This window comes from Dendrobium catenatum, unplaced genomic scaffold, assembly GCF_001605985.2.
Source record: "Dendrobium catenatum unplaced genomic scaffold, ASM160598v2 original_scaffold_144855, whole genome shotgun sequence".
NCBI lineage: Eukaryota > Viridiplantae > Streptophyta > Magnoliopsida > Asparagales > Orchidaceae > Dendrobium > Dendrobium catenatum.
The window spans coordinates 204,489-231,400 of record NW_021463285.1 but is presented as its reverse complement, the minus strand read 5'-3'; the positions used below and the strand labels follow the sequence as shown (position 1 = coordinate 231,400).

The window sequence follows — 26,912 nt, the reverse complement described above, 5'->3', positions numbered from 1 at the left end:
GCTACACTACTGAGTTACTTCTTTATTTCTCCATAAGTTTCTTAAAATGCTGGAGATATCCATTTCTGTTTCCAGCTCTAATCGCTGCCTGATTCGTTCTCTCTTGTGCCAAGAGAATGATGATGATCTGGCGTTGCGCCATTGAAAGCTCCGGTTATCTTTTATACCTCTTCGTTCTTCTCTACTGTTTCTCTCTGTTGACCCTATCGAATTTGTAGGTCCGTGGTTTGGGATTGCAATTAGTTTACGGTACTTTTGATTGTGAGGATGAAGGGGTGAAATAATAGCGTGTTATTAATTGGGTTAATCTGTTTTTTTTTTTTTGGGCTGGGGGGATTCCTTACCTTTCTCAAACCATGCAATGAATTAATTTATTTCTGTAATTCCATAAATAGTCGAGGTAGAAAAGTTTCATTGAACATAATTGGATTGACTGTTGTGTACTCTGACACGAGTCAGTTATTGATTGATTTGATATTATATATTGCTATTGACTATAATATGAATTTAATTGATGCAATAGATTGACTAGACGACATGACTGATTGAACTGATAATATTGATTGACAGAAAAGGGCTACGATGAATAGATATTGACTGAAAGCACTTATTGATTTGATAGCTGTGACGTTTCTTTTGCCGCCGTATTGACTATTGAGTATTGATTGATTCGCTTTGATTTGATTTCCGTACCTGCATAGATTCATTGATCATAGCTGACTTGACTCAATTGACCTGCATATTGTTTCGATTGTGCTTTGATTTCAGTTGTAGGCTTTGGTGACCTGCTGGGCTTTGTAAGCTCATTATATGTGGTTAATATTTCAGGTGCAGGGCCTCCAGTCTGAAGATCTTTCCGTCGAGTTCTGTCGCTCTTTGTTTTGTAGCCTTGGTAGGCTTTCTTTTGTAGCCGGTGCGGCTATTGTATATGACCTCTTGGACGCTTTTTGTCTGTGCTATGTTGTACTATATGTGAATTAGTATCCGCTGCTGTTTCTTTCTGTAATGTAATTATCTCTGGCTCTGGATGTGTGTATTGATACGAATAACGGATGGAGAAAAAAGAAAAAGAAAATGAATGATCGATCAGATGAATCCTTTCACTACACGGATCTTGGGTCGTTATAGTACCTAATCAACGTATCCAATATAATTTAAAGATATAAATATTATATAACTTGGTACATCATCAAAAAATTATCTTGGTCGGGCATGAATCTTGATGGAAAATCAAGTTGGAAACTTCAGAAATTAAAATTGGGACCATCCGAACTACGATTTTAGCAAACTTACAGTCAAACTGAACATCTTGAAAATATGAACCCAATGACACCAAAATTGACTCAATTCGAGCCCAAATGGCTCCAGATCAAGGATCCAAAGCATTGTTGAAAGGTTCAAACCACACTTTAGATTACCAAACGACTTCCAAACATAGCATGATTATAGTCGAATTGAGTGTCTGAACGAGACGAATCCAATGAGCCCAAGATCGTAGAATTTTGACATCATTAAGACCTTCAAATGTCTAACGAACGGTCCACAATCAAGACATTCAACATCAGTCGTCCATCCAAATCACTCCCAATTTTGCCCTTGGTCCTCCTCCTATTTGCAGGTCATGCCACTCTAAGAAATATATAAATAGATCCCTAATCCCTCTTAAAAAGGGATAAGCCTAAGGAGAAAAGAGAGAGATCGGAGATCGCTCTTGCCTCCTCGGCCACCGCCGGAGTTACGCCAGACCACCACCTAAGGCCTTGAGCTCCGCCAGACCACCACCTGAGGCCCTCACTTCTGCCGGACAACCACTTTAGGTCATGAGCTATGTCGAACCACCACTTGAGGTCCTGAGCTTCGCCGGACAACCATTTGAGGCCCTCACTTCATCGAACCATCACTGGAGGCCTTGAGCTTCGTCAGACCTCCAAATGAGGCCCTCGCTTCTACCCAACCACCACTTGAGATCCTGAGCTCTGCCGGACCACCACCTGAGGCCCTCACTTCAGTCGGACCACCACCTGAGGCCCTGAGGCCCTCACTTATGTTGGACCACCACTTTAGGCCATGCGTTGGACCACCACATGAGGCCCTCACTTCTGCCAGACCATCACCTAAGACCTTAAGCTCTATCGGACCACCACCTGACACCCATACTTCTGTCGGACTGCTACTCTAGGCCCGAAATTCCGTCAGACCATCAAATGACGCCAGACTTGCATCCTTGCATGTCACGAGATTTCACCTTTACATTTGACATTTGTAATCTGATCGCCCTCAAGGATGAGTTAGCCCGCTGTAACCTACTCAAATTCTAGTAGAATCACTTTCAACTGGGCAAAGCCCCATGATTTTCCCCTTTCCAGGGGCTAAGACGTAGGACTCTAACTCTATCGTTGCATATATTCTAGCCCACAACATAATTAAATAAATAAATTTAAGTATTTGTTATAAAAATGTCATAAATCTCCCATAAAATTATTTTGAAATTAGTGTAATGTAAGAGAATTAATCATACACACATGGTAAATTGAATGAATATAGAATTTATTCTGGTGATATTTGATTGAGATTATTCTTATCGAGGCCTTTATCAATATAAAATTAGTATATTATCACATGTTATTTTGAAGAAAATTAATATAATTAATTAGTCATAAATTTTTTTCAATATTCAAATTTCTTTTCCTTTGTATATTTTTCTTTTCTATTTGAAAATTGAATATTACAATAACAACAAGCATTTATTCCACCAAGTGGGGTCGGCTACATGAAATATTTTTCTCCATTGTGTCCTATTAAGAGTCAAATTCTTATCTAAATATAATGAAGAAAGGTCATTTCTAATATTTTCTAACCAAGTCTTTTTAGCTCTACCTTTGCCTTTAAATATAAGTCAAATCTAATACATCCACTTTCCTAACCGGGTCATCGGAAGGCCTTCGTTTTATATGATCAAATCATCTAAGGTGACTCTCTCTAATCTTATCTTTCACTGGAGCTACTCCAACCTTTTCATGTATTTACTCATTTCATATCATGTCTCTAAGAGTAAAGCCACTCATCCACCTGAGCATCCACATCACTGCAACACTTAGCTTAATTTTTGAAAATTCAATGTTGATGAGAATATAATTCCCATTATATTGATAGAGAGTAAAGCCACTCATCCATCTGAGCATCCACATCACTGCAACACTTAGCTTAGTATTATGCTTCTCTTTTAATGGCCAACATTTGGCATCATAAAGTTTGTAGTATTGAGATGCTCAATTTTATTATAAATTTGCTAAAATCAAAGTTCAAATGGCCCTGCATTTATTTTAGGAAGTTTTCAATTTGAATATGGATCAAAAATTTTGCCTAATCAACGCATCCAATATAATTTAAGGATATAAAAATTATATAACTAAATAGATAAATTTAATTATTTGTATAAAAATTTCATGATATGTTCATAAATCTCCTATAAAATTATTTTGAAATTAGTATAATGTAAGAGAATTAATCATACGCACAGAGTAAATTGAATGAATACAGAACTTATTCTAGTGAAATTTGATTGAGATTATTCTTATCGAGGCCTTTTATCATTATAAAATTAGTATATTATCCCATGTTATTCTGAAGAAAATTAATATAATTAATTAGTCATAATTTTTTTTTTTTCATATTCAAGTTTCTTTTTCCTTTGCATATTTTTCCTTCTATTTGAAAATTGAATATTACAGCAACAACAAGCATTTATCCCACCAAGTGGGGCCGGCTACATGAATCATTTTTCTCTATTGTGTTCTGTTAAGAGTCAATTTTTTATCAAAAGATAATAAAAAAATGTCATTTCTAATATTTTATAACCAAGTCTTTTTAGGTCTACCTCTACCTTTCTTAACATAAGTTAAATCTAATACATCCACTTTCCTAACCGGGTCATCGGAATGCCGTCATTTTATATGACCAAACCATCTAAGGCGACTCTCTCTAATCTTAACTTTCACTGGAGCTACTCCAACCTTTTCATTTATGTACTCATTTCGTATCATGTCTCTAAGAATAAAGCCACTCATCTACCTGAGCATCCTCTTCTCTGCAACACTTAGCTTAATTTTTGGAAATTCAATGTTGATGATAAAATAATTCTGATACAAATAATATTACGATGAATTTCTAAATTAATGTACATACTTTAAGATTAGCACACAACAAACTCTTCATTTACAATACTAATTCGCAATGTAAATTTAATTGTTCTTAGGTTCGTCCTGATACGTATTATATTAGAATAATATAATTTTTTTTTAAATCCCATTATATCATCATCAATGCAACTCAAATTCACAGAGAAGAGAGAGAAAATAGAGACATATGGCTTGAGAGAATGATTTTAAATTTTAAATTTGTTTTGGAGAAGAAAATGAGGGGTGATAGAATTGAGAGGAGCTGAAGGTCCGAATTCCCCGCATGAAATTGTAGTATTCTTTATCAAGATTCTCCACACATTAAATCCATTATCTTCTTAACAACTTGAAAAAAATCTGAAAATAAAAAAAGAGAATTTGAACTTCTATTTGAACTGAAACGTTGTGGTGATGAGCTTATTAATGCACACATAGGCCAAGCGCTGCAGCGTTAACAATCTCAGCGCTGAAGCACATTAGAGCAAATAGAAATTTATATTATTTTTTTTTCTCTTCAGAAAATTTCAGGTTATTACAATCTAAGCATATATCATAGTTAAAAGGCAAAGAGAATAAAGATGTTTTTGAAATGAAAGGCTATATAAAGTGATGACTTTGCTCTTGATTTGAACCTCTTTGGTATCCTACATTAATTCCTATGGTTTGAAGATTTCAAATGGAAGAATTGATTTCAACATACTTATTCAAATGATCCCTAAATAATCTTTGCAACTTTTAATAGGTAAGTAAAATGCTACCAATAGGTAATTTATCATTCAAACTGCTATAAACTCAGTGTTTTAAAGCACTTAGATCATCTATGAATTATAGCCTAATTATTTGCAGGATTTTTATTTTTATTTTCTCACTTTTGGGCGCTAAAATATTTCTCATTTTTCTATTCATTATGTATAGATACCTTTTTATGTAAGTCATGAAAGCTACATACAAATGATGCATTAGAATTAACTTTACCCATCTGCTTGTCCACTTAATCTGGGCTGTAATTGGCCCCTACTGGCCCATAATGGGCTTTGAGTGACTATTTTATTTGGATAGTGGGCTGAAATTCTTCATTCATATTAGCCCATTTCACAAAACGTGCTAAAACCCAGACCATCAAATCCAATTAGAGACTAGTTGAACACGAGCTTAATTTACTTTTTTATTTAAATAATTGCTTGGGCCAAAACAATCAAACGAGCATCCATATTTCACCAATATGTGTGTGTGAGAGGAGTAATTATTACGTCCGAAAAAAAAAAAAAATTGAAAATCCGGACGTATACCGAGCAATACCGAGTGCTCAATACCGAGCTCCTGGTGACGTGGCGCGTGATTATTGGTCTCTGGACGCGTCCGGTGACCTGACATAGTAATTGCTCTAGAGAGAGAGAGAATGAACTTTACTATGATTAAGATCTCGGCATTTTGTTATTCATTATTCTGATTTCAAAATGGTAGTTGAGTTTAGATCTGGAATATCCATTTTTATATATTGTACTGATCATAATTTCTTTAGTTGTACAAATTATATATATTGTTATTCATTATTTATTTGTTTTATTATACAGTCTACATATCAATTTTATAATTCACATGCTATTTTGCTTTCCATATACAGATCATATACGCACCATTGTATGCTAATGTGTTGTATTTCAATTGATTATATTAAACAAAATCATTAAGTACAATCAAACATCTAATTCTCCCTTTTAACTATCAATTTTTAGGGTTAAAATTGTTTAATTAGCAATTAAACCGCACTAATTCAAGTTTAGGGATCACATTGGTTACTTCTAATCTTCTATGATACCCATGCAATGCCAACAATCTCACTGTTCTGATCTTTCACACAACAAACTTCTACCACAAACCATCCAACCCTTCTAATGTATTCTTGGGAATGCTCTGGATGGGGAAATTATTGGGTTTGGACACCGGATGCCGTCCGGAGCCATTGAAAATGCGCCACATCGCCCTCTACTTGGTACTGAGCAGTACCAAGCAGTATCGAGCTCAATACTTCTCGGTACTATGAAGTACCGAACTCCATACTTCACAGTACCGAGTAAAGTACTGCTCTGTACTGTGAAGTACCGAACTGTAAGCTTTGTCCAGTGTTCGAACCCAATAATTCACTGGTATCCCCAATTGAACATCATTCGCTTGTTTGCAGTTCTTGCAAGCCTCCATCCGAATGGCAAATGGAAATACATTTTTTATCTGTTATCTCTCTATGAACAGTCACACCAGTCACAAAACCCATTTTTTGGGTTAGAAATATATATATTTTTAATGTTAGAAATGAAGTTCGATTGAAGATGAATTATTATTTGATGTCAGCTATTGAATTTTAATGTTAGAAATGAAGTTTCAAATTGGAGATGCCCTAAGAAAAATTCTTAATTCAAGCATTTGGGCTAACCCTACTCGGAAACCTCATATCAACTCATGTTTCTCTTGTGGTCCTTTTTTACCACATGCGTTGGATGCATGGGGTACCCTTCCCTCTCTTTCTTACAAATCAACGACGCATGTGGTGCTTATTGTCATATTGAGAAAACTTATTTTCAACGGCGACAGATGAAGGTATAATTATTCTGTGCGGATACGAACACAGTCCGGAGGCGAGTCAGAATGCGTCATGAACTTTTTTACTATGTATCGCAGCTTTGTACCGCTTTGTACGTACAGAGTGATGTGACATATTCTGATTCACCCCCGAATGATCCGGTGTTCGCATAGAATAATCTCTTCAGCTGAAGAACTATATTCACATAAAAATCAAGAGAAAATATAAGGTGTATACCATAATTCAAATTTAATCATTGATACATTTCATAACACTTATATTTATTTTAAAGTGAATATAATTCATATCTAATAGACTAAGAATACATTCTAAGGAAATATTATATCAAAATAAACCTCAAATTATTAGATTTATTTTGAAATGAATGTAACATACAAACTATCCATTCAAATTTTTATCATATATTTATCTCAAAAAATAAATTTGATAAAGCTATTGGAAGAAAGACAAATATTTTTCCTAAACATTATATTGCAAAGATAAAAAATTGTGATAATTCCAACAAAGCCATCTCACAAAAATTTTAAGGGCAAAAGGGCAGCTTCTTCTTCCTGTAGCTCGGAATACTAAAATGGCGGAGCCTTCCCACCTGCTCTCGCAGATAACCCTCACACAAAAACTCCTTGGAGAACTCATCTTCCACCTTCCGATCCACATCATGCACAAATACATCGGTTTCCCCTTCCGCTTTCCTCCCCCTCGCCGCCATCCCCGCCGTGTAAATCGCCCCCATCCTCCCCGGCGCCTCCGGTATCCAACCCGTCGGCGCATCCACCATTATCAGATCCCATTCTTCATCGTAAAAGACATCCGGCAATCCCTTCAACGCCAGCCCGCAAAGTGAACCCCTCAGCTCCGTCGTCTCCGTCGACGAGCACTCCGGCCGCCTTCCGATCTCCATCAGCGCGTCGGCGTCGCGGACTCTGGTGTCGTATCGGACATGGTAGGTTTCCAGCGAGGGGAATCGGGCGCGAACGGTGGCGATCCAGGATTCGTCTTCTTCGAGGAAGGCGGTGCGGCCACCGTGGTTGAGTCCGGCCCACATAGGGCTATCCAGACCGAGGCCGAAGACGAGGAATCGGCACGGGGAACGATGCCGCAGAACTCGAGCGGTGACGGAGATCTCCGCGTGGGTCTGTTGCGGGGTGGTGTTTGAGGTTGCGTAGTGGATGATTGTCTCCGCTAGGCTTTCCGGGATCTTCGAATAACAGGCGGCGGCGGGAGCCGTGGTAGTGGTGCTGGTGGAGGCGGTTGTGGTGATTGCTGGCGATGGGGGTGAGGAGGGGGTGGGGCGGAGGAGGAGGAGGAAGAGGAAGAGGAGGAGGAGGCTGAGGAGAAGGAGCTTTATATGTAGGGTGTTTTGGATTCTGGACCAAGTCATTTTTCTGAGGAAGGAGGAAAGCTTCGCTTTCATGGGAGAAGAAGAAGAAGAAGAAGGAAGAATAGGGGATTGAGTTTCTAGGGCTTTTTTTGGGTTGTTGGGGGAGTGGTGAGGAAGAAGAAGAAGGTGGAGGAAGGTTTGAATGAGGAGGTTGTTCTTGTAGTGGAAGCAAAGTGGAGGGAGGGAGAGAGATAGAGACTTGTGTGTGATAATGATGAAGGTTTGGTGGCTAGCTTTCTATTTTTCTTTTTTTAAAAAGTGGTTATGACTTTTATGAAATGTGAATGATATTAAAATGTGAAATTTGTTTGTTAGAACTTAGAAGTGTGATTATGTAGTGCAACATTAAATTTTATGGATGCTGGGGAATGTATAAATAAAATTTATAAATGGAATATATATATATATATATCTAATTCCTACATATACTATATTCATCCAATATTTCTCAACACAAGCACATGAGAGAATTCATACTGAAGCATCTTCCTCCTTCATTAGTGAACACTGCTCTATAGTGTGAGAATCATCGTGATTTGATGAGTCTCTGTCTCTTTCTTATGTAATCATCCTTAGTAAAGGTGTTTGTGTTTGTTTGCATTCATTAATTTGTGCAAATACCAAACGCCATCCGAACACCAACCAGAACGCGCCACGTCACCCCTTAGTTCGGTACCGCAGCTTGGCACTGTTGACGTGCCACATTTTGATTGATCTGCAAACAACGTTCTGCGTCCAATCTCTGCACAAAATAATTCTATGTTTGAAAGATTCTACAAATAACCTTGTCGAGTCAACGTTCTTTAAGTTTAGGATTTCGAGGGAGGAGTAAGCTTTAGAGTTCACGGAAAAAAAAAAAAGATTTTAATTTCATTTCAATTAGTATGCTTCCACTTTCAGGAGTAATTGTCGGTCTCCCTTAGCCTAATCCTTTCACATATCAAAAAGCTTAAATTCATTCCCTGAAATTTTCCTAACCTCTATTTCTCCCAACAATTATTTACAAATTTCTCCCATCTCCACATTTCTTTTAAATAACTTTATGAACTGCATCAACAAATATAATTTGATCGCGATATGTTAACAATGATGGTGCGATTTTTCAATGATATTTATGACTGCATTAATTTGATAATCATAAAAATGAGTATGAATGTTGCATTTTTTTGCAAATATAAAAATTGCAGTGTAAATAGCGTAAATATCCCATGTGTTTGGTAACAGATTGCGGTGCGGTTTTCGATTACTATAATCCCTGATTTTGATCGCGAATTGAGCGGTGGACCCACCGTTTGGTATTTGATGGGACTTCGCGCGCTCCCGCTTTCTTTTTTTAATACTGAGATGCACGAAAATCGCTGTTACAATATGTTTATAAAACCGTTTCAACAACATTCAATAAATTATATGTATACAAATATTAAAGACTAACAAATATTATTTAATTTATTTAATATGAATCGCGATTTCTTCATTTAGAACAGCTTTTTTTTATTGCATTCTACGTCAGTTTTTCAGTACATTTCTTTAATTCTATACTAAAAAAATTAATTTAAAAAATAATAGAAAAATTATCTAAATATTTACCGAGTATTTGTAAATGCTCAGCAAAAACTCAATAAAAACACAGCCAATCCGGCCGATTCCCGTCATCCGAACTCCACATATAATAATTTATCTCATTTAACAAGATTGCAGTATTTTATAAAGATGATGTAAAATTATTGTAAAAAATTAATTTTTTTAAAGCTCCTGTAAAAAATAGCATCCTCGAATAAAAAATTTCTTAAAAGCAAAAAAAAAAAAAAAACCAAACAACTTCATTCAGAACAGACACAACTCACCTTGACTTGTTGGTTGAGAGCTTATGCTTCCAACTAAGAGGTTTTGGGTTCGAGTCTTTGTGTATGCATTGTATGTATGAGTTTGCCTTAAATGACCTAAATGTCCCAAAAAAAAAATTCATTCAGAACAGCTTTTTTTATTGCATTATACGTCAGTTTTTCAATACATTTCTTTAATTTTATACTAAAAAAATTAATTTAAAAAATAATAAAAAATTATCTAAATATTTACCGTGTATTTGTAAATGCTCAGCAAAAACTCAATAAAAACACAGCCAATCCGGCCGCTTCCATCATCCCAACTCCACATAATAATTTCTCTATATGATGATTTTAACAAGTAAAATACCTAAACTTCTAAAAAGAATTTTATATATTTTGATATCATCCTTCTATTTTTCATAGCCTTGATGAATAATTAAGTCATTAAAAAATTAATAAAATTTAATTCACATATAATTCTTGTCATTTATAACCCGATTAGGAGAGTAGATATATTAGATCTAACTTATATTAAAAAAGATAGAGATAGATCGAAAAGACTTAGGCTACATTTGGAACGGCTTTCTTACTGCTTCTTAAAGCAGCTTTTTAGTACAAAAAAATTTAATTTTAATGCTAGAAAGCTGCTTTAAGAAGCAATAAAAAGCCGTCCCAAATGAAACCTTAATTAGAAAGTATTAAAAATAATTTTTTATTAGATTTAAATGAGAATTTGACTCCTAATAAAACAATGGAGAAAAAAGATTCATGTTATTGTAGAATGGAGAGAACAATCCAACTTCAATGACCAATTCTCTCCATAATAAGCAATAAATAAACCTAAAAATAAACAGAAACAACTTAACAAAATCATAAAGAAACTGCTAAAAGAACTTTACATATTATGTACAAAAGTAACCAGCTAAATAAATAGATTCAATTCCAGGCCTGTAGCAGGGGAGGCCCATTTTTTCAACCTCCCACATACTTCAGGTTAATAATGTCCTCTGTAACATTCCAACTAAGCCAAATGGCCAAAAAAACCTAACATTTTATCTCATAACTTTTCCTACAGATAAAAAGAAACAAAAGAAATGAAAAAAAAAAAAAAAAATCTAAAAGCTCTAACTGGAGGATAAAAGCATTAAGCAGCTGTGAAATTGACCTATAAACTGGATATTTCAGCCAACAAAAACAAGTCAGCTGTGTAATTTACTTAGTATGTGAACTAATTTATGGTAACAAACATAAATTAGTGAAGAAATTAATTACCCATTTGATGAAATTTCCTTAGCTCCATAGAAGGCCATTTATTTGAAATCAGTAGCTTTAGCCTTTAAGCATATCTTCAAATTCTGCCAGTCAAGAGCAAGGTTTCAGACTGGCTTTTCACACCATACATTTTATCATTTTTTCTCTTGATGCAAGCTTTGCGTACTGCCTGTTCGATCTGCCTCTCATGTTCTTTGAGCATTTCATCAATGTTGTCCACTGTGGGCATCAATGGTCCTGAGTACATTATTCTGTTTCTCTTGTGCTCATAAGCCTGGGACCATTCAAAAGTTATTGGTTATTAGAAGCATATCAAAATGTGCTGCGAGGAATATGTAAGTTAAGATGTTGGAGAAAATTTAGAAAGTTTTAGGTACAAAATTTGTGTTAAGGTATTCTAATTGACATAAGATCAGGATGGATTTTATTTATAACCATCATATTTGCTTTGAAATAAGTACAACATAAGACTAAAACAACAACATCAAGCCTTCATCCCACTACGTGTGATTGGCTACAATCGACTACCTAACGCAACCCTCCACTTTTCTCATCCAGGACTTGGGACCTGGCAACGGCAGTGTTAAAAGTCAAATTGTCATTTAAATCTAATAAAGAAAGATCATTTCTAAGTCCGTTGCTAGGTCCCAAGTCCTCGATGAGAAAAATGGAAGGTTACTTTAGGTAGTCGACAACCAGCGTAAAACTTCAATAATCAAGACAATATAAGACTAATTGATTAAAATTTAAATATGGGTTAGAATATCCTGACTCACAGTTTTTCCAAGTATTCAGCGAAGTATATATTATAGAAGAAAAAATTATAATCATACTATAATTGTCCTGCTTTGACATAGAATGCTTAAGGAATGAAAGACGTTTATACTAATTTTGAAGACAACAAAAAATTTTAGGCATTTATATAAAATATACAGCTGACTCTGGCTGGCCATGTCAAAACATATGATTAATGTTACCATGAAAAGCCGCTCCTTATCACAACTACGTCAGAAGCTCCTAGTATAAATTTTTGCAAACAAGCAAAAAAATTTCTTGAGAGATAAAAGAAAATGGGAGTTATTTATGCACTAAAAATTCTATAAACAATCTAAATTGAATGTGTAAAGACCATCTAAGATTTATTGCAATTCAAAAAGACGCTGCTCTCAGCAAAGACTAAGGCTTCGTTCGGGATGGCTTTCTTATTGCTTCTTAAAGTAGTTTTAATACAAAAATTAAAATTTTTATACTAGTAAGCTGCTTTAATAAAAAAGCAGTTCCAAACAAAGCCTAAAATACAGATTTAATATAACTTTAGACCTGGGTATACTGAGTTGGGTTCTGATTGGGTTGAATATTACAGATTTTTTTCAAAGGCCTTAACCAACCTGGACCTAGACATGGATTCAGATAAAATAAACCATTCAAACCCGCCCAACAATCAGCAAGGCTGTCGATGCCCTAATTTCCCGGGCTAAAGGCTCAAGCCAACCTTTCTCAGGAACTCAAATAGCAGGATAAACTAGAAAGGTTTTTTCCATGCCATTCTAAAATATCTTGAAAATACACATACGAGATTCAGATATTATTATCATGATAAGACTGCAATGCAAACCAAGCTTAAACATGCAACAGTGCAAATTTATACTACAGGCCTAAAAATACAACACATCACACATGCTCTATTAAAGATGGCTTAAACGGTTTGGCTGTGAAGATCACTATGCCTAAGTCCAGGTTTGTTCTAGTGACGTTAATTGATATTTAAATCTATCATTAATTGAAGTTTATATCATGCAATTTCCTGAGAAGAGCAAACTATCCAATGGGCTAAATGGAAATTAACAAGAACAGGACTTACTGCTGTCAAATCCCTTCCTCTCTCATCCCTCTTATGAGAAGAGGAACGCCTATTAAATAACTGGTAAGTGGCAGAAGCATTTCCAACATCAAGCTGATTGTGTGATGAAACTTGAAGCTGCCTGGAATGGTAGGATTGATCATGACCATCTCTATGATTAGGAAACTTTGTTGAGGCAAGGCTACTTTCCAGTGGACCTGATAAGCCAGAAAACCTGGCAACTTTTCCATTGGTCAAGTGAGATCTCTGACTCCTTGAAGAATTCAATTTGCCAGAATTTGAAGACAAAAGTCCAGGCACGGCGTGCCGTGAATCCTCTTTCGAGCTCTTACTCACAGACAGACCATATCCTTCACGGCGTGCAAAGCCGTTCTCCGTCATTCCTCTAGGATGATCATTCAGGAAAAAAAAGCTAGTATCTTCCCGTGGTTTGTGCTTAACACTGCTGCTTCTAGAATTCTTATGCAAACGCTGCGCACCAAACAGTAAGAGCGAAAAGCAATGATGAATGTCAGAAGATCCAAAACAAATAAATTGTATAGAACGTCTTGAATTCCATAAATAAAATCTATACCCAGGACTGCTTCTATTGCACAGTAAAGTAATCAAATTTTCTCTATTTACAATTGATAAACATGGCAACTACAATATAAGGCCAACCACAGTTATTAACCATGCTGTTTATGATATTCAACGAGTGCTAAGTAATGATTTCAAGTGGCCTTAATTAATGTCTTTTAACATATATAATGGAATCTTTTTCTTGCCAGGAGTGCAAAAAGAGGAACAAACTCTTCCTCTCTTTCTTTTTTTATTGCTAGATGATATCATCTTGGAGATAGGAAACAAAGGGTTCAAAAAAATAGATTATCGAAAAGGGTAGTCAATGAAGAGGAATAACATGTACATTGTCATAATGAAAGACATAAAAAAGTGCTACAAAATAGTGTAAATAAGCATTTATTCTCTTTTTCCGAAAAGAAAAAAGGATTTCTCCACTTCATTGATCATTCCCCATGAGAATACGAAGCTTGAAACTCTGGACCAAGTAGCCATGAGAGATTGGCAGCAGCTTTAGTAACATTAGTTTTAATTCATCATAAAATTTATAAGCTTTTTTCAATTAGCTGCAAAAATAACTATTGAAATAATGAAAATTGGGTCAAGTTTACTTTCAAGCCGTGCATACAACTCAAAATTGCTTTTTTTGGGTAGATATTGAGTTTTGCTGACTCTCTAGAAAGTATTTGAAGTCTACTCAATATTTGTATCTATTAGAAAGTCAGGTAAACATTATAATTTTGGCAGGCACTTCAGTGGGTGGATGGCTTTAAGGCTAACGTATGCAAAATGAATCTCCAAGTCCTCGCAATCTCTCAAATCTTTTTCTAAGGTCCGTGGCAGTGGCTTTATCAAATTGGTCAAAAAATGTCTGACCTCGCTATAAAAAGTTTACTTGTAAGCAAGGCTTGAGGTGAAAGTCGGAGATCATTTTAAAGGGCAAGATTTCACTTTCTCTACATATTCTCCTTCCTTACCACTACAGATCTTTTGGTGGTGGTTTCCTTCAGCGTCTATCCACCTTCCTCTTCAAGACTTAGAGCCTTATTAAAGGTTCATGCTACTCTCTTCCTCCTCATGTGCTCACCCTCTCATGATTCTCATTCTCCTTTATATCGAAGATCAAATTAAGTCAACATTTTTTTATACGTTGATCTTAATGATGACAAAAAATATTACCTTGATTTGCATAAATAATACCTGAGATATCCACCAAATAAAGCTAAAATCAGAATAATAAAAGAAACTTCTATAAAAGGGGCTAAATTTGCGAACAAAATGTCATTTAAGTGGATATAAAAATAATAATTATTATTACCAATCAAAATTGCAAGAAGATAAAGCAATACTCAAATATGATAGGTTTAAGTACATCAATCGATTATATAAAACTAGGATATGGATGAGAATATATCATTTAGAGTTAAATTTTGAGTAAAACTGAAGAATTTATTTGAAAAGAATATGTGATAAGAGATTATCATATAAAATTAAAAGAAAATTTATCAAACAACAATGCAGGTACTTATGTTAAATGGATTTGCGTGCCAAGCAACAAACAATTCACCAATAATGTGTGTTAAATATCATAAATAATTATACTAGAGATACACGGATGCAACATGTTAAAGATCATAAAAAAATTTACTTGGATGGTTTAAGCATGTATAAAAAATGATTAAAAAATTAATCAATAAGACAATTAGATATAATTTATGTGGAAGGATTTATTAAAAAGTGACCTAAAGGTAAGCTAGGCGTAGTGTGCAAACAACAACAACAACAACAAAAACAATCCTTGATCCCACTGTGGGGTCAGCTACATGAATACTTTTTCTTCATTATGTCCTGTTAAGGGTCAAATTCTCATCTAAATATAATAAAGAAAGGTCATTTCTAATATTTTCTAACCAAACATTTCTTTAGGTCTACATCTACCTTTCTTAACATAAGTCAAATCTAATACATCTACTTTCCAAACCGGGTTAATGAAAGACCGCTGTTTTATGTGACCAAACCATCTAAGGCAACTCTTTTTAATCTTATCTTCCACTGGAGCTACTCCAACCTTTTCACGTAGAAGCTCATTTTGTATCATGTCTCTAAGAGTAAAGCCACTCATCCACTCGAGCATCCTCATCTCTGCAACACTTAACATTATGCTTCTCTTTTAATGGCCAACATTCTGCACCATAAAGCATTGTATGTCTCACTGCCCTCTTATAAAATTTTCACTAAAGTTTGAGAGGGACTTTTCTATCACACAACAAGCTTGATGCATTCCTCCCCTTCAACCATCCAATTTGAATTCTACTAATAATATCCCAATCTATTTCACCATCACTCTGAACAATAGACTTAAGATATCTAAAACGTGTACTCTTATTAATGACTTGATCGCCCAAAATCACAATCCCCTCACTAGATTTATTATTACAAAAATTACACTCCATATATTCAATTTTAGATTACTCAAATGAAAACCTTTAGACTCTGAGGTTAACCTTCATAATTCAAGTTTACCTTAAACTCCCTCTCTAGTCTTATCAACAAGAAGAATATCATCAGCAAAAAGCATACAACAGGGTACAACCTCTTGCAAATGTATAGTGAGAACATCCATGACAAAAGCAAAAATATATGGTCATAAGGTTGATCCTTGATGTAATCCAACTGAAATAGGAAAATACTTGGTTAAACCACCTTGCGTTTGAACACTAGTAACAACTCTTGCATACATATCCTTAATGACTTGAATATAAGCATTATTAACCCCTTTCTTATGTAGAACTCTCCATAGCACTTCTCTTGGAACTTTATCATATGCTTTCTCTAAATCAATAAAAGTCATATGTAGATCCTCCTTGTTCTCTCTATACTTCTCCATAAACCTCTTAATATATGTATAGCTTCCATAGTAGACCTACATGGCATGAATCCAAATTGATTTTGAGAAATATTAGTGTCATGCCGCAACCTATATTCCATAACCCTCTCCATAGTTTTAAAGTATGACATTATAACTTAATTCAACACATTATCATAGCCGTAGTGCACAAGGATTTATGAAAATATATTTGTATTTACTGTACCACTTAATATGAATAAATGAAAAAAGAATTATGAAACGATAAAAAGCAAATTTAAGTATATGAATTAGAATTGAAGTAAACATTGTTAAGCACGATTTCTAGCACCCTAATCAACATGTGTCAACCTTCACATAAACAAATGATCCCAAAAAGAATCAAGGTTAACAAATGAACTTGAATGATCCATTTTCGACCAAAAAATCAAAAAGAATTTCAGTACAATCCAATAAGCAATATACCTGTGATTCCGCATTCGCATCTAAAATTGCCATTCCGTTGGAATTTTTCAACTCTTTTCTTCCAGATTCACGGTCATTTCCCATCTTAGCTGCCTCTCTTTGCCTAAAGATAAAAGTTGTGAAGTTTGTTAAAATTGGTGCACTTTATTTGTTTTTTATGGTGAAAATAAAACAGACTCAGCAGCCCCAAGAACTAACAGCAAAGCTATGCAAATAAGCTCAATGATTATAAAAAATTCATATACCTTCCAGCTTCCACTTCCCGAAGCTTCTTAGCATCAAGCTCCTTGCTAGGAGGAAATTTAGGTAAGTCTGAAGGATCACATGCAATTGGCTCCACAGTAAAGAACTGAAAGTTTAAAAAGAAAACAAATTCACCCTTTGATGGAGCAGCATGAGAAAAAAGTCATGCTATAACTAAAAATAAGCTCATAAAAAAAGCTAGCAAAATCTAGATTTATACCCAGGAATCCAGAAAGAAGCATAAGAAAAAAAGATGGATGTTCACAAACAACTCATGTTTGCCTCAATGAGTGGTTCAAGCTTGGCTTGTTACAAGAAAGCCAAGCCAAGCTAAAACAAGATCTTTTAGTTGACTAAGGGAGTTGAATATGAACAAGAGCTAGCTCAATTTATTTTTGGTTCGAGCCAACTTGAAAATAAACAAGTAAATACGAACAACATTTTTCAGCTCATTAGATGAGAAAAATCCCAATTCTTTCATGTTAGCTGGTTTACACCCTAAATTTCAGTGCAAGAATGAGAACTCAGCTCTTTTACACCCAGAATATCAAGGAAAGAACGAAAATTTCCGAGTAGCTTAACTTTATTCTAAAGGCAACAACTAAACAGGTAGAAATAACCAAACTGAGAACTCAAAAAAGCAAATTGAAATGATACAATCATAAATTTATACTTGAGGACATAGATGCAATTTAAGGTTTAGAACCATCACCTATACTGTAGACACATTTAAAAGGCTTAGGTTTTACACCCCACAAATTGGGATAAAGACTTATGTTATTGTTGCTGTAACCATGACCTTTACTATAGATGCATTTAAAGGGCTTAGGTTTTACATATCAACCTCATATTTATTGTGTTAGGATCCAACACTATAATGCAGGATAATTCGCTATATGCAGTTTGTGACATCTACGTTAAGTAATTAGTTTTGACTCTTTGCACTAAGTTAAATGTCTTATATCATGGCTATAGTCTTTAATCAAAACGGATGCTGTCAATTAGTCATTTGAACTTATTTATTGTTTTATCACTTGTCAATGATAAAATGATTAATTTTCACCACTATGCATGTTATTTTCACATTATTTTAAGATTAGATCGTCCATAAAAAATGTGATCGTCCACAAAAATTATGAATGCTACCATATGCATCAGTCTTGAGTTATGAATATAATGATGCTTGATTATTGGAATAAAAATATAAAAGAGCTGTCCAGAATTCTCCAGCTTAATAGACCCTTCTTTCTATATGGCACTCATTCTCACAATAGAAAAAGCCATGAGGCTTCTTCCTAGCTTTCCCTGTCTCTACTTCATACCTCTCTTCCGCTTAGGTACACATTCTTATAATCTACCAATCCATTTCTTCAATTTACCTCCTCATTTCTTCCTCTAACCTTCTCGACAATCAAGGAATTAAAAGGTGCACCTTCTTCTCCTCTTTCCCAACCTATTCAGCATAACTTCTGTGAAGTTTGAGTCCACTTATCAAAATTGAAAGTACTAGAATGGTGATGCCATAGTAGGATCATTGATATAAATAAATGCAAAAATCAAAAGCAAGGGTGACCTTAATTACCAGTTATTGCATCTAATGCAATTTGGAAAGTGAGTATGAAACTTTGCAGAGTCAAGAGATCTAACTTCAAGCATAAAGTAGCAGAAAACCGGCACTTAGAAATTAAATTGAACTGACAAGACAGCAGACTGAAACTATTAAAAGAAAATCAGAAACTTACTTCACTTGCGAGGGCCAAAGAAGAAGTTCCCCTATCAGCTGGATCTACTGCAAGCAATCTTTCTAAAAGAGCTACAGCAGTAGACGGAAAGTCCCTGAATTCCTGACTAATATTACTTTTATAAGGATGTTGAGGTTTAAAGATAGTAGCATGTGGCAGCTTCGACTTCCTCCAGTATTCTTCTGAAGGTGAACCACACAGCTTAAATATCATGTGCAGTTGTTCAACCTAAAAAATTACTCACATCAAGTCATAAAGGAAACTATTTAAGGAAATAAGTCATAAGATGCAATACATAACATATGCATCAAGAGTAAAATTTAAGAGGAGCACCGTTCACATAAAGGAAACTATTTAAGGATGGAAAAATAGCTCACATTTCCAACAATGTTAGAATTTATGAGGAACACTCAGAATAAATATTTACTCACCGTTATCCAGACTTGATTAATTTTTAAAAACCTGTGATCGGAGTAATTAATGCAAGTTCAAACATATCATATAATATAACATACTATTTCCTCATAATAAAAAAAAGAGCTTCCCAATTCATGTGCAAATAACTGTGCAAGACAGTATGAATACTGATAAAAGTTGAGCTAAGTAATCTCTTAGAGCACTATAAATTTGACTTCTCACAGATGAAAAGCGGTAACACACAATACAACACATGTTTGGATATCAAGCTCACAATTCTTAGCTGCCATTATAAACCATCAATGTGGTGCCTGAAAGAGAAAAGTATATTCCACTTGATACTAAACTAACAAAAATACAAGGGATACGGTTCCTTTAAACACGTATCCAATTAGGGAAGAAAAGTACTGAAAAAAAATGCTTTTAGGCGCTCTAAAACTTGTAATATAATAGAAGGATTGATGACTACCACTTATAGAAATAAACTGTCACAAAAAAGAGTGATGCTACAGTCCGCAAAAAATCTACTAAAAATAAAAAACATTTGGACCTCACTTTCATCGGTGGACCAATCAAATTTAGGAATGTCATCTTCTTTTGGTACGGAAAAGTTTTTATTAGCCTACCTCATCAAGTGCTTAATTTTAAGAAGGGTTTTGCAGATTAAAAAAAGAATAATGAAAGAGAACAGGAGCTGCAATGCATGGTAGGACAGAGGAAAAAGGTTCTTTGGAGAGGATTGTGCTCTGTAGAACCTAGAAAAGAACAGAAGAATGACATAGGTGAGGTTAGAAAATAGATAAGTATGAATTGAATCAGTTCAGATCGATAAATTAAAACCACGAATCATGAATAAGAATATTGGTTAGATAATCTCACCCAAACAATGCAATGCAGATCAAACAGACCAAAACTGAACATTTTGGACGGCTAAAATTTGTATGAAGTAATCCTCTCTAAAACCTGTTCCTCCTCATCACAGCATGATTTCAGCTTCAAATCACTACTAAAATCGCCATTAAGATGGTCAACTTTGCACATAACAATCAACTATATATGTGACAAATCTATCATCCACACAATATGGTATGATCACCAGCTACTAGTTTGATACCTATAACTTGTTAATGCCTACTGTCATCAACTCGAGTATAATATAATACTTCATGATCAGCACGAGGTGTTGCAATAGGTTCAGACTACCAAAACCATCGGACCCCTAGTTACGTAGTTTTGAGATAATTTAAAATATTTTGAAAACTTTGAAAAGTATTTTAAAATATTTAAAATCTGAACATCATTTTTTTTATATGCTCTCTTGTATCGTAACTTGTACGCATCAAAGGATGCAATGTGTTATCCCAATAATACCTCAGTTCTTCCTGGCATGATAGGCTTCCCACAAAGCAGCTCCGCAAGCATGCAACCGCTACTCCACAAATCAACAGAAGCTCCATACTTTTGGGCACCCAGCAGAAGTTCAGGAGGTCGATACCACAAGGTTACAACTCGGCTTGTTAAAGGGTGCTTTGGTTCATTGCTGAAAAATGTAGCAAGACCAAAGTCTGCTATTTTAAGTATGCCGTCATCATTTAAGAGAAGGTTTGCTCCCTTGATATCTCGATGCAAAACCCCATTATTGTGGCAATGGTTTAGGCCATTGAATAGCTGTTGCATAAAGCACTTAACCTGAAATCCAAAGTAAACTCCTTGAAACAATAAGAACATTAAAATAGGAGAAACACTAAACTCAGATAAGTTGTGCTAGATTAAGAAATTACTATTTAGAAGCTAAATCAAGCACCTGAGAATGAGTAAACTTAATCCCAGGTCTAGCTGCAAGTCCAGCTAGATCATGCTCCATATATGGAAATATAAGCCACAGGCTGTTTGACATTTTTGAAGCCACTAGACCTTCAAGTTTGATAACATTAGGATGATCAAGCCTACGGAGAACATAAATTTCCCTTGCCATGAATTGAACACTATCAGGATCCAAATTAACAAACCGCACTTTCTTAAGTGCAACAATCTTGCCAGTGAGTAGATCACGGGCTTTGTAAACGGTACTATAAGTTCCTTGACCAATCTGCAAAAGTAATTAAAAATTCATGGAAAGCAGGGGAAAAAAAGTAGGACATAACCATAAAATATAATTCTGATTACTAATATTTTTAAGATGAAAAAAATAACAAAGAATAGCCACCTATTGTTACCATATTGAGACAGTTGAAAGTACAAAAAATTAAATAGATTCCGATGCAAACATTTTATGAATATCAAAGTTCTAGAGAACATGTGATAGTAAGGTAGAAGCTCGAAGTTTGGCATTCCTAATAGGAAATTCAATGCAAAATTTGTTGAGTAAAATGGCTGGAAAAATCTACATTTTAATTACCAGTGCTCATATCCTATGCTATGTAGTGAGTGTTAAAACTTCAGATAGTACGGTGAACCTGCATCATATTTACCCATTTATCCAGAGAAGCAAACCAGGAGATCAAGCAAACTATACAAATGCTGTAATTCCTAGATCTCTTCTTTCATAGGGAACTAGTTTATTGTACTCAAACCTTTCCATCAGGCATTACAATAAAGACACTTACAACTTAGTCAATCAGTATAATCTATGGATAATCTAGTTTCAAGTAGGCTATGACTAGGCTTACTAGCTTGATAAGCAACCTGCTATATTTACCTAAAATTTAGTACATCTATAAATATAAAGTAGAGCAGATTAAGTAAAAAAACTAACAAAATAAAGATAAAATTCTTAAAAGCCCATCTTTCCCTCTTATTCCAATCTCATGTGGGCACCGCAGCAGCTTCCCCTCCCCCCTCCACCGATGGCCAGATTCATCCATCATCACCAATTCAATCCTGCCTCAAGACAGATCCATGCCACTTTCCATTCCTTCTCCCCCTCCATGTGATGGCCCAAATAGAAGCCCCCATCGCTATTCCACTGCACCTTCTACGTTTCCAAGCCACAAACACTATTCTACTGCACCTTTATGCAGCCACACCAATTGTTCAAAGATAATTCAACTTGTTCAATGCAGCCCAGCTACCCACCTAGCCACCAAGACATGGCGCTCACTGAGCACATTACCAGCATAGCCCACACTAGGGCGAGCCCAACAAGATTGATCTATGCTTGATCCGGGAAACCACACTTGCACCTGGAAGGTTGTAGGGTGCTTTAAACAATGATGGAATTCTCTTATAGACACCAACAACAATGAACTCACAACAATTCACTGGTGGGTCATTCCCTCATCAAATTCACATCTTAGAGCTCCTTAATATTCACCTTCCCTATTCTTGTGAATTTGAGGACATGTCCTCTAGGTAATAACAAACCCTCTAAATATTGAACGACAATTTCCGATATTTAAATTTGGTTCTGTTAATGCCTCTTCTAAGTGTTTGAAAGAATGATAATTTAGCTTCCAACATAAGCTGGATTGGGTAATCTAAAATTTGGATTACAAGCTTGATTATGTTCCCAATGAGGACCTTAAATCCACTTAATGAGCAACTGCAATAGATGATAAGATGGTCAGACAAAGGCTTCAATAGTTGGCTATTACATCAAAGCTTTTATTATGGTTCTATTGTAGCAACAATGGATAAACTATGAATGAGGCAAGAGGAGATGGAGTTTAAGGCCATAAATCAAGCTTCTTCCAATTTATGTTTGTTTCATTAAATTGGATGGTTTGGATCTAGCAATAGGGGCAATAGTTCATAGGCAATAGATCGGTCATTCTTTAGCATACACTCCAAAATTTACACCAACATGTAGGTGTAACTTAAGATCTCCAAACTTGATGGTAGAATTGAACCAATCTATTTAGACAAGCACACCTTTAAATGATCCAATAAGTTTCTCGTAATATATTGACGGTCCAACATATCTTGGCCTAACTAGCATCATCTAGGCCATACATGATTCAGGAGCATCCGATCATAATAGTCACTAAAACCCTCAAGCTTACCTAACTTACTTTACCTTTAACCACTTCTAATAATCTATCTCAGATCAAAGAACCCTCCATTATTCAATGATGGCTCAACAACACCAATACATGAGATGCCATATTAGTGGTCTTGCAGCTCAGTCGCTACAAGCTACAAACCCTTATCTTAGCATCAACTCATTAGGGCCTCCTTAAAGTCACCAAAGTTTTCATGGCTGGAGACATATCTACAGCATAGCAACACAATAAAAGAAAGCCACTAATATTACAAAAGTTCAAGCCATTGGCTCTAACATTTTTCTCATCCAAATACAAACTTTTCAACTATTAAAATTCTAATCACCCAATCAATCAATCCCATCTTCATAATCTCTCCAATGGAAAGCAATCTTCCACATTTCCTAGTACCATGCAAACAGCTTTATCTTCTCTACCACCACCGTCCCTTTCAACAGCCACTCTTACAAATAAACTTGATTTGTCCTCTAAATGCCATCCACATCATTTTATTAGCAGCTTGTGGCTTGAGTCCCCCTTGCACCACCTACCCTACGCCCAAATTCCGACCTTCCTTCTCTTGTGCCTTAACACTGTTCAAGTTAAGTCCACTTCCACTACATCTTTGCATAGTTCCCCCTCTCCTTCCTTCCCCCCAAAATAATACAGGACCCATCAACCCTAGTGTGAAGCATCAGGTGGTTCCACTCAAATGCTAGGATTTAACATCAATCCTATCAACAGGATAACTAAGGCCGACTACCATCGCAAAAGTGGGCCTTGCAGTCAAGATCACTTATCTCTATGTGAATAAGATGTAGATATATAATTCATGACTCTTCCATAACACAACAAATCTAAAACTAAAATAAGACAACAAAAACAATTTGCAATGCAATCAGAAACGTACCATCCTATTAAAGCGGAAGCGGAAAAAATTAAACAAACCAAACGAAAGTAATTCACGTCTAGGTTATGCAAGCAAAGAAAGATAACCTTTTCCATGTTGATGAAAGAATCAAGTTTCCTAGGCAGCCACCCTTTCACTGCTTCCCCAGCAACCTTAGTGAGCCAGAACGGCCAACCAGCTGCTACATGCTCCGCAATAGTCCCATTTTTCACACTGGGGATCACTAGATTCTGCTGCTGTTGCTTCTGCTGCTGATTATCTCCAGCCTCATCACCAACTGAAACCAGGCCAACTTGTTCCGCCCACCCATCACGGCTATCCCATCTCTCTTGAACTGCAACCTTCTTGCTCTTTTCAAACGTAGTTGCATCTTTCACGGTTCCATTACCAAGCAGGAGAGGATACGGGTTGATGCCATTCTCTTCCGGCTCCGGTATCAGCCTTTCCCTCCCTCGATCAATAGATTCCGTACCCAAACTTACACCGACAGCCGTTACCACTGTGTCTTCTTTCTCAGATGAAGCAGCCAATCTCTTCAGGGGCTTCTTTCTCCTGCCGTGGACTAGCTTCTCTCCTTCGATCCCCTTTGAGCAAAAACAGCCCATAGACCCCACCCAATTCCACTAAATACTTGAAGATGTCTCTAGAAACACAGATCCATTAACCGAAATTCCCCCCAAAATTAAATCACACCCAAAAAAAGAGGATTCCAATGAATAAACCCTAAACCGCCACTACTCCCTCCCTTCCCCGATCTCATAAAAATAGGAATCAAACTCCCTACAACAAGCAACAGGAATAAAAACACACACCCAAACGCCACTCTTCTGCTTGCTTGCACGACACAACCGAGCCTTTCTCAGAACAATGAAAGTACACAGACAATATAAAGCAGATAAAAAAAAACGAAGAGAAGCGTGGAGGACTTGCACCAGAAGAGAGAGAGTAAGAGGTTCAGGGGACTAAAAACGCGGAGTGGCGAAGGGATCCGACGGATGGAAGCAGAAACTAACGATTTATCTGAAAGAGATGGAAGGCGAGATCGCCACCGCGTGATCTCCGGCTCCCGCTTGGAGCGGAGGGGGGCTCTGACTAAGCGCGCCGTAGATTTTGTTTTATTTGCGTAGCATCTGTTGATCTTGGTTGAGAGAAAAAACAAAGGTTAACTAATTCAAACCTCCCACTTAATAAATATATAGTAATTTATTCATATAATTTTAACCTAACATATGCAAGATGATTTATTTTATATAGTTCAAATGGTGAATAAGATAGAATTCTTTAATAAATCATTATAATTTATTTTTCTTTTAAGAATTGGTCATGACTGCTATATTTAACCAAACAACTTAAATGATGAAGTTATTGATAAATATTGTTTAGGGATTTGGAACCGTAAAAAAAACTTACTGTCACAGTACGCACACATCAAAGAAGTTTGCAATAACATTAAAGTTTTCACAGAACATACACATCATAAGTGTAATTATCTGAATTTCTGAAAATAATTGAAAATGAAAAAAATATGTTTTCTGTTTGAATTGAAGCGTGGTGGAGAGAAAGGGAGAAAGTCGACTTTTAGCGACAGGATAGCTTTGTCGCTTTTATAAATATTTCTCAAATCACTGTAGCTGTAGGTGATTCTAATCATATCTTTGTTTTCAAATATTTTTATTTTTGCTGTTTGATTCTCCTATGAACTGATTTTATTGTATTTTCTTCAAATTTATTGAATTTTTTACTGCATAACTTTTTGCATTTTATCATACCGATTATCCAGAGCATTTTGACTGTAACAATAATTAAATGTTATATGTTACTATATTTTGTATTGTTTCTACTGATTGAATAACTTATAATTTTATTGTTAGCATATTGTTTATTCTAACATTAAAAATGAATGTGAATATGTAATTATATAATAGCTAGTCGTTATTGTTGTTTTAGTACTGTCATAATAATGTGTTTGGGTGGGGGGGGGACAAGTCAAGACTAATTATTCACTAACGTTGGTTGAATACTGATTGACTTGTACATGATAATGTGCCGATTTATTTTCTTTTAAATAATGTGATTTGGTGTTAACCTCTACTGATTTACTAATTGAAAGTTATACGAAGATAATTATTATGCCGATGAACAAAGAGTAACAAATTTATTTACTGATACTAATATGATACTGAAAAAATATCAATTAGGCTATAATTTCTTACTTATTTAGTGTGATTATTGAAATAAATATTATTAATGTAGTGTTTATATTAATGTACAAATTTATTGTCACAACATAAATTTAATGTTATTGCATCATTTTACTATTCATGCCACTAGACTATTAATATTACCAATATAAACATCGATGATGTTTGAAACCATTGATTCATTTTATTGATATTAAACATGTGAAATATTGAGCACATAATATATTGATTTAATGCGGACATAAAATACCTGGAAGCAATAAAAAAAATCGCTCCAAACAAAACCTTAATAATTTCTTTTTCTATTTATTTTCAACCTTAACAACATTTAGAGAGATAGAGAGAGAGCTGCTTTGAAACTATTCAATAGCTCAAACATGACCAGATTTATAACACACTAGTTGAAAATA

At 35.3% G+C, this 26,912-nt stretch overlaps 2 protein-coding genes across 2 annotated transcripts; both read right to left on the bottom strand.

Moving 5' to 3' along the window:
* Positions 1-7,226: 7,226 nt before the first annotated feature.
* Positions 7,227-8,444, bottom strand: LOC110113187 (glucuronoxylan 4-O-methyltransferase 1-like). Its single transcript, XM_020845646.2, has one exon. The coding sequence runs from the start codon at positions 8,189-8,191 to the stop codon at positions 7,301-7,303; it is 891 nt and encodes a 296-aa protein (XP_020701305.2). The 5' UTR covers positions 8,192-8,444; the 3' UTR covers positions 7,227-7,300.
* A 2,413-nt stretch (positions 8,445-10,857) lies between these two features.
* On the bottom strand, positions 10,858-25,447 carry LOC110113200 (probable serine/threonine-protein kinase At1g54610). Its single transcript, XM_020845666.2, has 8 exons — positions 24,388-25,447; positions 21,216-21,500; positions 20,783-21,100; positions 18,995-19,222; positions 17,255-17,358; positions 17,010-17,112; positions 13,118-13,588; positions 10,858-11,530 (listed from the first exon to the last, which is right to left on the bottom strand). Exons 1-8 carry the CDS (start codon positions 24,904-24,906, stop codon positions 11,333-11,335), a joined length of 2,226 nt encoding a protein of 741 aa, XP_020701325.2. The 5' UTR covers positions 24,907-25,447; the 3' UTR covers positions 10,858-11,332.
* Positions 25,448-26,912: the final 1,465 nt, after the last annotated feature.

What these genes read in the sequence shown, in the direction of transcription:
- LOC110113187 (XM_020845646.2), bottom strand. Translation starts at nt 8,191, where the DNA reads ATGAAAGCGAAGCTTTCCTCCTTCCTCAGAAAAATGACTTGGTCCAGA.
- LOC110113200 (XM_020845666.2), bottom strand. Translation starts at nt 24,906, where the DNA reads ATGGGCTGTTTTTGCTCAAAGGGGATCGAAGGAGAGAAGCTAGTCCAC. An exon ending in TTAAGTTTACTCATTCTCAG is followed by an intron (nt 21,101 to 21,215) that starts GTGCTTGATTTA and finishes TTTGGATTTCAG; the next exon opens with GTTAAGTGCTTTATGCAACA. An exon ending in TCATGCCAGGAAGAACTGAG is followed by an intron (nt 19,223 to 20,782) that starts GTATTATTGGGA and finishes GTAATTTTTTAG; the next exon opens with GTTGAACAACTGCACATGAT.